At 35.5% G+C, this 15,729-nt stretch overlaps 1 protein-coding gene across 3 annotated transcripts in view; it reads right to left on the bottom strand.

Annotated features, from left to right (window-relative positions):
- TOR1AIP1 (torsin 1A interacting protein 1) overlaps window positions 1–15,729 on the bottom strand; it is a 35,287-nt gene that overhangs the window by 17,049 nt on the left and 2,509 nt on the right. For 2 of the 3 annotated variants that reach the window (XM_021682763.1, XM_021682764.1), the window contains exons 2-6: window positions 15,047–15,124; window positions 12,105–12,164; window positions 10,973–11,017; window positions 2,096–2,137; window positions 1,214–1,300 (exon numbers count right to left, since the gene is read on the bottom strand). In XM_021682763.1, the coding sequence (XP_021538438.1) occupies window positions 1,214–1,300; window positions 2,096–2,137; window positions 10,973–11,017; window positions 12,105–12,164; window positions 15,047–15,124 (312 nt within the window). The remainder of the gene's footprint in view (window positions 1–1,213; window positions 1,301–2,095; window positions 2,138–10,972; window positions 11,018–12,104; window positions 12,165–15,046; window positions 15,125–15,729) is intronic. The other variant, XM_044916380.1, reaches the window with a different exon arrangement.

Below are 15,729 nucleotides of genomic sequence, written 5' to 3'. Positions count from 1 at the left end.
GTATTTTTTTTCTCTTCAGTCAATTCTTTCCTTTAATAAAACACAAATTCATGTGAACAATCATAAACTGTTATTACTGACCTGGTGTGAATTTGAACAATCCAGAGATAAAAGCAATTACTTAGGTATATTAAAACTTCATGTATCATATGATCTCACTGATATGAGGAATTCTTAATCTCAGGAAACTGAGGGTTGCTGGAGTGGGCGGGGAGGGATGGGGTGGCTGGGTGATAGACATTGGGGAGGGTATGTGCTATGGTGAGCGCTGTGAATTGTGTAAGACTATTGAATCACAGACTTGTACTTCTGAAACAAATAATACATTATATTTTAAAAAAAAAGACAGTAGGAAGGGAAAAATGAAGGGTGGGAAATCGGAGGGGGAGACGAACCATGAGAGACTATGGGCTCTGAGAAACAAACTGAGGGTTCTAGTGGGGCGGAGTGTGGGTGGATGGGCTAGCCTGGTGATGGGTATTAAAGAGGTATGAATCATGGAACACTACATCAAAAACTAATGATGTAATGTATGGTGATTAACACGACATAATAAAATAAAACTAAAAACAAAAACAAAAACAAAACTTCCTAAAAGCTAACTAACATTCCTGATAGTGTAATGAGTACCACTGCCAATGAGATCAGTTTCTCTATAACATTTTTAAAATTTTTTAACGATTTTATTTGAGAGGGAGAGAACAAGGGTGTGCATACACGCATACACACACACACACACACATACACACACACGCATAAGTACACAAGAGGAGGGAGGGGCAGAGGGAGAGGGACAATAGACTCCCTGCTAAGAGGGGAACCCAACATGGGGCTCAATTCCAGGACCCTGGATCATGACCAGAGCCTAAGTTAGATGCTTAACTGACTGAACCACCCAGGCGTCCCTCTCTATAATGTTTTTTTAAAAAACTACTTCTTTTGAGCACAAAAAATATCTTATATTTCATCAATATCAAAGTAGGCTAAAAAGTGACTTATTTGTTTAGATGTTACATGGCACTACATTACTAATTAGATGCACACATGAAATCAATAATTTTAATAAATATTAAAAAGTACACAACTTTTTAAAAAGTTGTTTTTATAAAATACTTTGAAGTATTTTTTAAAAAGCAGACTCACAAATACCTTTATATTTTAACTAAAAAGACAGCTCCTAAAATACAGTCATACGTATATAAAGCAATGTTACCTCCAGAATCAAGAGAATCCCCGGATATGACCTTAAGAGTAGTGATATCACTGTCAGAGCTGTCTTGATCATCCTGTTCAGTTTCTCCTAAAAAGAAGTAAATAATACACTAGTATAGTCTTTATTCTAATGCTCTAAAGATCTAGAAAAATAAGTAATTCAACATTAAAATGAAGCTTCTCTAAATATCAGATACAGAATTGCTATTTATTATGCTTACTATTCTGGATCACAAATTTTCACATAAGCTAAAATCGAGCATATTGTTCTCTGAGGTACATAATTATATCTCAAATATTCAGAGTAGTATCTACACGATTATATTCTGAAGCTTTACTGTCGAGTCAGAGAGTAAGCAAATGAGCATTAAATAGTGGAAAAATTCTACCTTATGGGAGGAACTACATATAGTCAGTGTGCAAATTCAGACAAGATTAGTATGTGCACACACATGTATTTACATATGTCCATCTGTGTTTCTGAAAGGGGGATGTACACATACACCCATAACAAACATTTCAGTATGCAGGTAACCTTAGATTATGGTGGGTTCTAAAATGGATTAAATTTTACTGTACTATTCACAGACTGATTTTGAAAAAATGATTATTTTAATACCATAGTCATAGGCCAGCATATGCCAGAACCTTTTTAAATTAACTTTGCTTAAAATTATTAACTCAGAAAAAAGATGCTTAAAATGCATATAAAGACTATCATCGCTCACACTATCCTATTTTACTGGCCAATCAGATAAGCATGGATTTTTTTTCTTTTTTTGTGAAGAAAAATACACGATTTTCTGCTCTCAAATACCTGTCAAAATTGCACCTCATGTTAATGGGGAAAAAAAAAGACTTAGAATATTTTAAAAGAAAATACCTCCTTCAGAAAAATTGACCTTCTGTTGGACACCGGTGGCTTCTAGAAAAGAAAAGCAGACATGTCATACATAGTATCAGAAGCTAAAGCTCAGGAATAAACAAGAGCATATAATTTAGGAAAGTGAACATAGAGACAGACCAACTAAGCTTTTTTTTCTATTAAATCTTAAAAAAATATATATTATATCCCTCTAGGTTATTTCAGAAATAAGTCTGATACAAACTAGAATCAGGAAGAGTTTATTTTTCCTTCAGCCGCAGGTCCATTTGTACTCTAAAATGTACCGTTTGCAGAAAACATTAAATTCTCCGTTGACAAATATTCCAGTCCCTATAAAGGTTAACTGTATTCTCGTTCTCCTATTTGCCAGATTCCCTACGCTCTCTTAAGAAACCCACCATCCTGGCAGAACTGATGAACCAGTTCTTTTATTGCACTGATACATCCAAAAAGGAAGAAAGAAAGAGGGAAAGAAACTGTCTAGCTCCAGCAAGTTCATGAACACCACTATTTCTCAGAGCCAGAGAATTTGGACAAAGACAAATGAGAAAATGTATCAAACAAATTTTAAATGTAGGGCTATTCTGAAAGATTTTTATTAAAGGGAGATAAACCCAAATGTGGCATTGCATAATTGGGCTAAAACATTGCTGAATGATCATTTGAGAAGTAGCATGAATCAGACTGCTCACAAAGCTGAAATCTGTTTCTTTTTAGCTTTTCCTTCTAATGATTTTAATCCCTATTTGCTTTTCAAAAGGGAAAACCACTGTGGAAGGCAAGTGCCAACACATCATATGGTGAATTTGGGAATCTTTTCTTCATACCAGTTTAATTATATTAATATAACACTAGTCAAACTACTCCTACTACAATAGTGGCAAGTGTAAGTCAACATGTGAAATATTTTTGCCAGTATTTTTGGTATAAGAAAAAAACTAACCGTAACTACATATACTATGTACTCTTAAAAAGCTAGAATCTGGTATATTATATTGCATTTTAATCTAGGATCTTTAGGGAGACTGTCTTTTCAATTTTCTTTTCCAAGCAGAAAAATGGAAAGTCAAACTTGCCTTAGTGCTATTCTCTTAAAATTTTTTCATAAATATTTCCATTCATATAAAAAGATATCATTCCCCTTTTGGAGTTCTCTAAGCATGTAACTATTATTGTACTTGTCTTTTGTACAGCAGTTTACATTCTTTATTCATATAACTAATCTCATAGCACGCAAACAAAAGATGTTTTCTTAAGAATCAATGGTTACAGGGTGCCTGGGTGGCTCAGATGGTTAAACGTCTGCCTTCGGCTCAGGTCATGATCCCAGGGTCCTGGGATTGAGCCCCACATGGGGGCTCTGCCTCTCCCCCTGCCTCTCTGCCTCTCCCCCTGCTCATGCTCTCTCTCTGTATCTCTGTGTGTCAAATGAATAAATAAAATCTTTAAAAAAAAAAAAGCATCAATGGTTACGCCTTAAGTCGTTATCTTAATAATAGTTAAGCCCTTAATATTTGCATGCTGCTAGTTTTCAAAAAAAACCTTCATGTCTGCAATCTGATTCCCATAACGTCATAAGGAAATACTCTCCTAGGTAAGGCTCATTGATATTAAGTGACTTTTCTAAGGGTGTCTGAACAAATGATGAAAAAAGGACCTGAACACAAGCTCTTTTGATTTCTAGTCTACTACCCATCTACCACTGCATCAGTCTCATTTATAATGGCATAATTACTTTTTTAGTTAATTCTTTTTAAAGAGCAGTTTAAATTCACAGCAAAACTGAGGGGAAGGCAGATAGATTTCCTATATGGTCCCTGTCCTACACATGGCATAGCCTCCTCCATTATCAACATCTCCCACCAGTGTTCTATTTGTTGAAAAGTGGTGTCATTGATGGATCTATATTTACACATCACCCAAAGACCCTAATTTACAATTCACTCTTGGTGTTGCATATTCTGTGGGTTTAGACAAATGTATAATGACATGTACCCATCATTATGGTATCATACACAGTATTTTTATGCCCTAAAAGATCCTCTGTGCTCTGTCCCATTCATCCTTCCCCTACCACCACCACCACCACCACCAAATCCTTGATGACCACTAATCTTTTTACTGTCTCAATAGGTTTGTCTTTTCCAGAATGTCATATAGGTTCCTGCATGTCTTTTCATGGCTTGATAGCTCATTTCTTTTTAGCACTGAATAATACTCCGTTGTCTGGATGTGCCAGTTTATTTATCCATTCACCTACTGAACGACATGTTGGTTGCTTCCAAGTTTTGGCAATTATGAATAAAGCTGCTATTAATGTGTGTGCAGGTTTTTTTTTTTGTAAACATTAAGTTTTCAACTCCTTTGGGTAAATATCAAGGAGTGTAATTGCTGGATCATATAGTAAGAATGTGGTTAGTTTTGTAAGAAACTATCCAACTGTCTTCAAAGTGTACCATTTTACCTGCCCACTAACAATGAATGACTTCCTCTTGCTCCACATTCTTGTTAGCATTTGGTGCTGCCAGTCTTCTGGATTTTGGCTATTCTAATAGGTATGTAGTGGTATCTTGTTTTAAACTGCATTTCCCTGATGACATTTAATGTAGACCATCTTTTCATATGCTTATTTGCCATCTGTGTATCTGTTGTTGAGGTGTCAATGTTAAGTCTTTGGCTCATTTTTCAATCGGGTTGTTTTCTTATTGTTGAGTTTTAAGAGTTCTTCGTATATTTTGGATAACTGTCCTTTATCAGATGTGTCATTTGCAAGTATTTGCTCTCAGTCTGTGGCCTGTGTTATTCTCTTGTCATTGTCTTTTGCAGAGCAGAAGTTTTTAACTTCAGTGAAGTTCAGCTTACCAATTCTTCCATGGGTTGTGTTTTTGGTTTATATCTAAAGAGGCATCACCACATCCAAAGTCCTCTAGGTTTTCTCCTGGTATCTTCAGTTGTTTTCTAGTTTTTAAAAAATTTATATTTAAGTCTGTGATACATTCTAATTTTTGCAAAGAGTTTAAGGTCTGTGTCTACATTCATTTTTTTACCTGTAGATCCAGTTGTTCCAGCACTCTTTAATAAAGACTCTCTTTGCCTCTATTCTATTGCCTTCACTCCTCTGTCAAAGATTAGCTGACTACACGTGGGTCTATTTATGGGTTCTCTATTCTATTCTATTGATCTATTTGTCTACTGTTTTACCAATACCACACTGTCTCGATTACTGGAGGTTGAGCCCTCCTACTTCATTCTTTAATACTGTGCTGGCTATTCTGGATCTTTCAACTCTCTACATAAACTTAATCATTTTTTCAATATCCGCAAAATAAGTTGTTGGGATTTTCATTGGGAATGCACTGAATCTATATATTAAGTTGAAAAGAACTGACACCTTGACAACACTGAGTTGTCCTATCCATAAATGTGGAATCTCCCTTTTTTTAAGTAAATTCTTTGATTTTATTCATCAGTTTTGTAGTTTTTCTCATACAGATTTTGTATAAAACTTCTTAGATTTATACCTAAGTATTTCATTTGGGGAAGGGATGCTATTGTAAATTGTATTGTTTTTTATTTCAAATTTCTCTTGTTCATTGCTGGTATGTACAATAGTGATTAGCTTTGGTATATTAAGCTTGCATCCTGTAACCTTGCTATAATTGCTTATTAGTTCCTATTTTTTGTCCATTCTTTTAGATTTCTACACTGATGATCATGTTACCAGTGAACAGTTTTATTTTTTCTTCCCAACTTGTATACCTTTTGTTTCCTTTTGTCTTATGGCATTAGCTAGAACTTCCAGCACAATGTTGATAAGGAATGGTGAGCAGGGCCATCTCTGCCTAAATATGCATTTAGGTTCCTTTATGTCTTTTCATACCTTGATAGCTTATTTATTTTTAGCAGTGATACTAACACAAAAGCTTCCAGTTTCTCACCATTATGAGGTTAGCTGTTAAGATTTTTTGTAGTCTTGTAAAGTTGAGAAAGATCCCCTCTATTCCTAGTTTACTGATAGAGTCTTTATCATGAATGGGTGGTGGATTCTGTCACATGCTTTTTCTGCATCTATCAACATGATCATATGACTTTTCTATTTTAGTTAGTTGATGTGATAGATTTTCAAATGTTGAACCAGCCTTGTGTACCTGGGACAAATCCTACTCGGTTCTAGTGTGCCTTTTTTTAAGGTTTAAAAAAAATTTTTAAGTAATCTTTACACCCAATGTGGAGCTTGAATTCACAATCCCTAGATCAAGAGTCCCATGCTCTACTGATTGTGCCAGCCAGGTGCCTCTAATTCTTTTTGTAGTTTGGATTCATTTTGCTGGTATTTTGTGGAAGACTGTTGCATCTATGTTCATGAGATATTGATCTGTAGTTTTGTTTTCTTGTATTTGTCTGGTTTTGGTGTTAGGGGAATGCTGGCTTCACAGAATGAGTTGGGAAGTATTTCCTCTGCTTCTATCTATAGTAATTTGTGTCGTTTTTTTCTTAGTTTCTCTTTTTTCTTTTTTCCTTGGTTAGCCTGGCTAAAGGCTTTACCTTTGAAAGATAATTTTGCAAGGTACAGAATTCTAGCTTGGTCATTTTTTTTTTTTTTTATCTCAACACTTAAAATCATTCACTCCACTCTCTTCTTGCCTGTATGGTTTCTGAAGAAAAGTTGGATGTCATTCTTATCTTTGTTCCTTTATAGGTCAGGTGTTTTCTTCCTCTAGCTTCTTCCAGGTTTTATCTTTGATTTTCTGTAGTTTGAAAATGATAAACACCCACGTGTATTTTTTTTGGCATTTATTCTGCTTGGTGTTCTCTGAGCTTCCTGAATCTGTGATTTGGTGTCTGACATTAACTTGGGGAAATTCTTAATCATTATTGTTTCAAGTATTTCTTCTGTTCCTTTTTTCTTCTTTTGGCACTCTGATTATGTGTGTTACACATTTTATAGCTGTATAGTCCTTGGATGTTTTTTTTTCAGTCCTTGTTTCTTCTGCTTTTTGGTTGAGAATTCTAGTTTTTAAAATTAAGTTATAACTGACACATAACATTGTGTAAGTTTGTATACAACATGCTGACTTGATACATTTATATATTGCATTACCACCACCACAGCGTTAGTTAACACCTCTATCACATCACATTATCATTTGAGAATTCTATCGATATGCCCTCTAGCACAGTCCAATCTAGTATGTCCATCAAAGGCAGGCTTCATTTCTATTAGTGTTTGTTTTTGTTTTTATTTTTAATCTCTAGCATTTCTTCCTGATTCTTAGGATTTCCTTATTTCTGTTTACATTGTCCATCTGTTTGTGCATGCTGTCTACTTTATCCGTTAGAATCTCTAGCATATTAATCATAGTTGTTTTAAATTTCTGGTCTTGTAACTCCAACATTCCTGCCATATCTGGTTCTGATGTTGGCTGTCTCTTCAAATTGTTTTTTGCCTTTTGGTCTTTTTCTTTTGAGAGAGAGAGAACAAATGTGTGCACACACACACGTGAGGGGAAGAGGGAGAGAGAGAATCTTAAGCAGGCTCCATGCCCAGTGCAGAGCCTGACACAGGGCTCCTCCATCTCACGACCCTGAGATTATGGACTGAGCTGAAATCAGGAACCCCGCCTTCTGGTATGTCTTGATACCACATCTTAATCTCAAGATTATGTCCTGATGGCTGAACATGATGTACTGGGTAAAAGAACTGCTGTAAACAGGCCTTTAGTAATGTGGTGATGAGGTCTGGGGGGAGGGAAAGGGCTCCATAGTCCTATAATTCTTAGTTTTTCAGTGACTTTATGCCTCTGAACTGTGAACTTTGGTTCTCAATGTTTTTCTTTCCTCCTTAGGTGGCACAGGATGTCTAGAGTGGCCCAAAGTAGGGTATTTCCTTCCCCTAGCTCAGCTGGGCTCTGATAATACTCCAGTAGGTCAGGCTCTGGTTAACTAGATTGCCCTGAAGGCAGGCCTTGTTAAGAACAGAGTGCTCTGACATATTTCAAAATGATTCCTTTTCCCCCTCTCCCTGCCAACGCATGACGGGATTTTTCTCTGATATATACTATGGGGATTTGGTTGAGCTCCTGGAGGTAAATCTCACAGTACAGTGAGGGCCCCATGAGACTGGGTCTCCTTGGCATTTTTCACTCTCAGACTTCTCCACATGGAGCCTCCTGCAATTCATCAGTTACAGCTCAGGTTTTTCTACCCCAGAACTGGTACCTGCAGAAATCTCCACTTTTGAGTCAGCTCTTGAGAAGCCATGATATCCTGTATTTGTCTCTCTACTCTGGGAGGCAGGGGTTTGCCCTGTGTTCTCTCCTTTCTCACAGATCCAAAAAGAGCTTTTGATTTTTCAGTTGTGTTTATTTATTGTTAGGTTGGTGTGGTGACTTCCAAGCTTCTTACATGTGGAATGGGAGGGAAACCAGAAATCTCAATAATTTTTTGAATAAATTGATGAAGAAAAGACAGAGGGGCTGAACTCTTCTGAGGTTCCAACAAACAACAACTTCTAAGGGTAACTCATTTACAACAGCAGCTTTGCTAAAGTCACATTTATATTAGGGCATTATGTTTTATATAATTTAAAAATTACTTGGTATAGCAAAATTTAAGGCCGAATTGATTTTAGAATCTATATATTCCTTCATTGAGCTACCAGTAAAAAAAAAATGAATAGTGTAGTTATCCCTCTCTTTTTGATACTAATTTATTTCTGCATACTTTTTAAACTCCAGGTCAATTTGTTCAGAGCCAATTCACCTAATAATCAATCCCTCATATAAAGGTTGCCTAAAATTCAGTTTCTTTTGTCTTGTTTATGTATGTATTGTCTAATTAGCCTGGGGGAGAATTTAAGAATTTTTTTTTTAATCAACTTATATAAGGGAGCTCCCCATTTATTTCTTATGCCATTATTTTTGAAGTATTCACTATTTCATGGATTTTATCTATTTTTGAACACTTTCAAAGATTTGATTCTAGTCTTTAAGTCCAGCGAGCCTAGAGCCCTCCCCACCCTGATTCCAAATAAAGTGGGTCCAAGAGGAAAAAATAATTATAAAAGCTGTGGCATTTAGTAGCCAAATGGCAATAATTAAAGGAGTGTGAAGGAGGTACTGCTTTTCCAATAATCTCAACCAATTAGGAAAAGGTACTTTCAGAAGTCCTAGGAACTTGTTTGTTGTAAGAATAGATAACTTACAACCATCTCTCCTGGTGGAAACCAACCACTAATTGTATCACTTTCTTTTGCCTCGTTACAGAGTTTAAGGAAAATACAAAGTTCCAGGTATATCTTTATTATAGAGTCTCTATTCCGAGAGACTTATTGAGTGCTGGTGTGAGAAGTGAAGGATATTCAAGGAAATAAAACTGCTTATTTTGTGCTCTTGTCTGGGGACAAAGATAGGAAGATTTCGTAAATGAGATTCTGGTGCTTTCTCAAAGAGAAGACTAGATAGAATATAGGAGTCATTTTGCCTCCTGTCTTCTTGTGCTGTCCATACAGGCTAATATAGAGTGCTACAATAAATCTACATCCAGGCAAGTTATTTAACTCTCTGAATTTACTCTTAGAACAAACAAATGTCACTTTGAGTAATTTGTGGTCTTTATTCCTGCCACTGGTATAAACCAGGGATTGGTAAACTTTTTCTATACAGGGCCAAATAGTAAATATTTGAGACTTTGCCAGCCACTCATATGAGGTCTCTTTTCTTAGCTCATAGGCTGTATAAAAACAGGATTGCGGGTCAGATTTTACTCAGAGGCCGACTCCCCATATAGACACCTTTAAGAGCGGTACCTGTCAGATTATTCAATGCCAATCATGCTTTTGAGAAGAGTTAGAATGGGGTTGCAGGAAGGAGAGTGTAAAGAATAGTTTGGGGATATCAATAATACTCAAGCTCCATGAATAGCCACTTTTAATACTCTAAGAAGGTACTAACATTAGTATAAAAAAGAATGAGAGGATGCCATTCTCTATTAATCCTGTAGAAATTTTTCTTTAAACAGGAAAGCAGTTTTTAAAAAGTTAGTTCTTATTATAAAGTACTTATAAAAATAATTTCTAAATCTACAATAGGAAGTAAAAGTACTGGATTATTTCAGCTCCAACTTCTCTTCCAGTTAAGAGACTGTAACTTAAAAACATTTTTTTTTTTAAGTTTTTAAATAGAACACTTGAGAAACTCTGGTGGGTATGAGTACACATGATGAGTTGCACACTGCAAGGAACATTTTCAGTACCCAGACACTAAATCCTGAAGTCTCTAAGAAATCAGCCTGAACTTAAGTGGAAGATGAATTTCAAAGAAGTTGCAACATTAAAAAAAAAAAAGGGAAGCTTCCTTCCTTTTGACTCATCTCTAAATTTAGAAAAATATTGTAACTTAAAACTAAGTCCAACCACAATCAATGTAGGTTCATTCTTGGTATCTCATGTCCTACACCAAGGCAAACACTGGAAAGCATTTAAACCAATTCAACAAACATGGCAAAGGACACTGAACTTACTATGAAAAACATCTAGAATTTACTTTCTAAATCAAGAAAAAATGTGAACGTGTAAGTTGAGATCCCCTTTTCTCTCAGCAGTGTGAATTTAACGAAGTCTAATTAATAAAAATTAAAATGTATTTGTTATTACACATTCATATACAAATTTAAATAATATGACAACAGACAAAATTTCAGATAGAATAAAAAACCAGGGCGATTAAGAAAGATCATGGCCATAGGGACAGTGTCCCATAAGCTGAGATAATGAACAAAGTAATATTCTCAAGCCCATGACTAAATGTGTATATTCCTGTATTCTGATAATCAAAACCCTCAAGAAGAACCTATAAGAATTAGAGATAAACAAACCTAATTCACTCATTTTAGTATTTCCATTTGTTTTGTATGCCGAATCTGCAAGAGAGATAGCAAGAAAATGATTAGAGCTTAAAAGGAAATGCATCATATGGTTCTTTACCACAAGTTCATCATCAAAACCTTAACAGATCTTTATCATTATAATACTTAAAATAACAGTTATCCATCCATCAAAAAAACCCATCCTAATTCTTTCTTAAAGAAAAGGACTGAGGGGCGCCTGGGTGGCTCAGATGGTTGGGCGTCTGCCTTCGGCTCAGGTCATGATCTCAGGGTCCTGGGATCGAGTCCCGCATCGGGCTCCCTGCTCCTTGGGAGCCTGCTTCTCCCTCTGCCTTTCTCTCTCGCTCTGTCTCTCATGAATAAAAAAAAAAAAAAAAAAAAAAAAAGAAAAGGACTGAGGAGTAGAAACCTAATGTGAAGATAAATAAGGTTCTTTTTTAGTTTCCATGAGAAAGCACCCCTAATAAACTCTGAAAATGAAGCAGGAGTAGACTGCTTGGAATGACTTTACTAGTTTTCTTTTATAGTCATGAAATCAACTTAAGGGCAACATTTTTTAGAGGTTTTAGTCAAAAAGAAATATAAATGAGGCAGAAAAATTTTATAGCCCTAAGCTATTAAAGCCTCAGTCTTGGTTTTTTTGGTAGCATTATGCTGGGAACAATAAAAAGTCCCTGATCCTAGTTTAAAATCATCATGCTAACAAAAAGAATCATAGCAACATATAAGAACAGCCTCTTAAAAAGAATGAAGAAGCCCTTTATATATGTATATGGAAAGATGTGTTAATATATTAAATAGAAATAAAAACAGACAATAGGAAGGTGCAGAAAAGAGTGTTTATTGGGCTAACATTTGTGTTAAGAAGGGAGGAAAATATTCATACATGAATTTCCTTGTATCTCCATAAAATATCTCTAAAAAAAAATCTAAGAAACTGAAAACATTGGTTGCCTCTGATGAGGAGACTGCGTAAAGGACAGAGAGGGTGGGGAGACTTTTCATTGTAGACTTACAATAACTTTTAAATTCTGAACCATATGAATACATGTGCTAACCTATTTAAAAATAAAACTATATTTATAAAACAGTTAAACCAAGAGACAAAACAATCTCTTACCAGATCTTGGACTTCTTAGAGGGGGTCTACACAGGCTGATTACAGGATCTTCACTCACCACTAATACAGGAAAACATTTAAAAAAAATATGAAATGAACAAATAAACAAGTAAACAAATTATTGTTGTCTCCAAAACAGAACAGATAGTGAGGGAATGATTTCCATTTCAGTGAAAATGATCAGGCACTATATGAATGGATGTTGACAAAGGGATACCTGCACTGATAGAAACTTTGAGTAGATGACTTCCCTAAATCTTTCAGCTCTAAGATTTTATGAAATATCTACCTTGGTTGCTAGTACTTCACACATCAGGTATTTAAAACTTAAAGAATTACCTTTAAAAATAAATCTTGTACATGTTCATAATCCTATCATTACAACTTCCTTCTTTTCCTCTTCTGCATTCCCACCCTTTTCAGATTTAGTTAAAACCTAAAGCTCAACTTAATCTATAGACATCAATCACTATTTCAGTCCCATCTTTTAAGAAGCATTTCCTGTATGCTCTATGATGTAAATAACCTTATATAAGATACTTGAAGTAGAAAAAGTACCAAAGAGAGGTATTAGAGAATAAAATAGCAAGTACCCTTCTTTTGTAGCAATCTTTGTCCCTTGCTTGCTTTTACTCACCACTGCACCCCCGGCATCTAGCATGGGGACTGGCATAAAGTAGGTGCTCGATAGTAGGCATTAAAAAATAATTATCTATGATTATTTAGCTAGGAACCACAACTATTAGAACAAAAATATCTATTTAACTACAGGAAAAATAAATGAAATTCTCCTCTAATATAATTTCATATTGTAAATTAGCTTCATGATTTCCAGAAAAGAATGAATCTGATCACAGAACAATCATGTAAGTATACATGGACTGAACTGAATGAACAACCCAATGGCTATTTTAATGTGAAAATAATTCAATTCTGGAACTTCGAACAATAAGAAGAGTTCAAACTGTATCCCTCTTCTAAGCTAATCAACATTTAACATGACTTACAAAAACAAGATGACAAATGATGTAGTTGTCTTTACTAGGTTGTTTTATAAGGTGGCCCCTTGGTTTAGGTCTTTATTTTTTAAAGATTTATTTATTTATCCGAGAGAGAGAGACCATGCATGCAAGTGAGGGAAGGGACAGAAGAAGAGAAGCTTTAAGCAGACTCCCCACTGAGCAGGGAGCCCTATTTGGGGCTCGATCTTATCACCCAAGAGATCATGACCCAAGGTGAAACCAAGAGTTGGATGCTTGACTGAGCCACCCAGGCGCCCCTCAAAGTATTTTTCTAAGAGAGTTTATAATCTTTTTTTTAAAATTAATTAATTAATTAATTTGACAGTGAGAGAGATAGCGACAGCAGGAACACAAGCAGGGGGAGTGGGAGAGGGAGATGCAGGCTTCCCGCTGAGCACAGAGCCTGACAAGGGGCTCAATCCTAGGACCCTGGGATCATGACCTGAGCCAAAGGCAGACGCTTAAGGACTGAGCCACCCAGGCGCCCCGAAGAGAGTTTATAATCTTAACACAGTAATATAGGCATTAAATATAAAGGGTGTATTTATCTGGAACTAAACTTGAACTTTATTCTAAATTGAGAACAGAATAAGTCAAATTATAAAGCATCATCTTTTTTTTTTTAAGATTTATTTGAGAGTGAGAGAGGAAGAGAGAGTGTGTGCGCACGTGCATGCACAGGAGGAGGAGCAGAGGGAGTCTCAAGCAGACTCCGCGTTGAGCAGCGAGCCCAATGTGGGGCTCGATCCCAGGACCCTGAGATCATGACCTGAGCTGAAATCAAGAGTCTGATGCTTAAATGATGGAGACATCCAGGCACCCCAAAAGCATAATCTTATCAGAAGCAATGGATAAGGAAACAAGTCAAGATATGAGTTTAAAAAAAAAAGTCAGGGATGGTCAGTTTCATAGTTACCATTATTTACGGTTGTGGGACTTTCCTAACATCAAAAAAAGCAAACTGAAAATAAATGGAACTAAAAACTAAAGGATACTAAGCATTAATAACTGAACTAAATCCTTTCCCCTGCTTTTCAAAATAGTTTAAATGGTTTTTAAAACTCAAGTAGACTATCAATGTAGCCTACTTCTATGTTACATTGATACTAAGATACAAATATTTCTACACTTTAACATCTCTGAAATTGAGATGCATCATACCATCTATGGCACATTACAGTTTAATTGGCAGCATATCTTCTTTCTAGGTGGTACCTAAAACAATGATGGTAGATCTTACAACTGATGACATTTTAGATTTGATGAAACACTGACCATATCATGTCATGATTTTACTATCCAGACTACTTAATTCATTTTATTTTATTTTGTTTATTTTTTTTAAGTAGGCACCATGCCCAAAATGGGGCTTGAATTCATGACCCTGAGATCAAGAGTCCCATGCTTTACTGCTGAGCCAGCCAGGTGCCTGCCACTTAATCCATTTTAAACGGAAAGAAGTGTGATATAATCATGCACACCACACTTAACGAACTTCACTGAGTATCTAATTATTACACAGGAGAGTGAGAATGAGGTGCTTGGGGAAAATGAAAAGGCTTTGGAGAAGACAAACCTGGGTATGAATTTTGGTTCCATCATATATCATGTAATCGTAGGGAAGAGTCTTAGCTTCTCTGAGCTCCAGTTTCCTCACCTATAAAATGGGTACATCTATCCTGCAGAGTTATGTGAATGAATGACCATACACAAAGTGGCAGGTAATTAGTAGTTACTGAAGTATCCATCCCATCTTTTCTTGACATATGCCTATATGGCTTAATCCAATAAACAATCTACAGAGAAGATTCACTGAACCTCTGAGTAAGTTATGATTTGGGACCCTTGATGAACCAAGCTATTATGCGTACATAAAAAAAAGTTGGCAGATAAGGCAAAAAACAAAATCACTTTTCTTACCTGGAGTTTCTTGTGTTCTCTGGATAGTTTTCTTTGGGACTGTTTGGCTTAAAACAGTTTGTGAAGCTGGTTCATCCTCTAAAAAACAGACATGACTTTTGTCAAAATTCAGAATATATGACGTGGGTACAGATTATGCACCTTAACAGCAATATACAAGCAGAAACGCAAGTAATTCATTTCTTTAGAAATGTGTAATTAGATCTACCAAAACTTAGGAATTTGGGTATAACTACTCAAGGCAATATAAAAAATAAACTACTCACCTTTGATGCTTTACAATAAAAGTATATTAATTTAGAAATTTAAAAGATGGGCCAGAGTTTCAGAAATGATGTGGAAGAAAGCAGAAGTGTGAAAAATGTTTAGAACCTTATAGATTTACTAAAATAGAAATAAATCCTTTATGTATTAAAAAAAAGTTAGCTTATATAACTGCACTAGGCTCTGTGGCAGAGTCAATACAATGTAACCTATTTATTGCCTACCATGTGCAAAGAGATCTTCAGATATAGAAGGAGATAACTAACTTCACAAAGATGATGGGATCTTTATCTTCAGGAAGTTTCTAATCTTAAAAGAGATAAAACTAAGTGGGCTATCGACAGATGAATGGATAAAGAAAATGTGGTATATATATATATATATATATATATATATATATATATATATATATATATATA

The sequence above is a fragment of the Neomonachus schauinslandi genome, chromosome 6 (genome assembly GCF_002201575.2).
Source record: "Neomonachus schauinslandi chromosome 6, ASM220157v2, whole genome shotgun sequence".
NCBI classification, from domain to species: Eukaryota; Metazoa; Chordata; class Mammalia; order Carnivora; family Phocidae; genus Neomonachus; species Neomonachus schauinslandi.
This window is presented reverse-complemented; position numbering and strand designations above follow the sequence as displayed.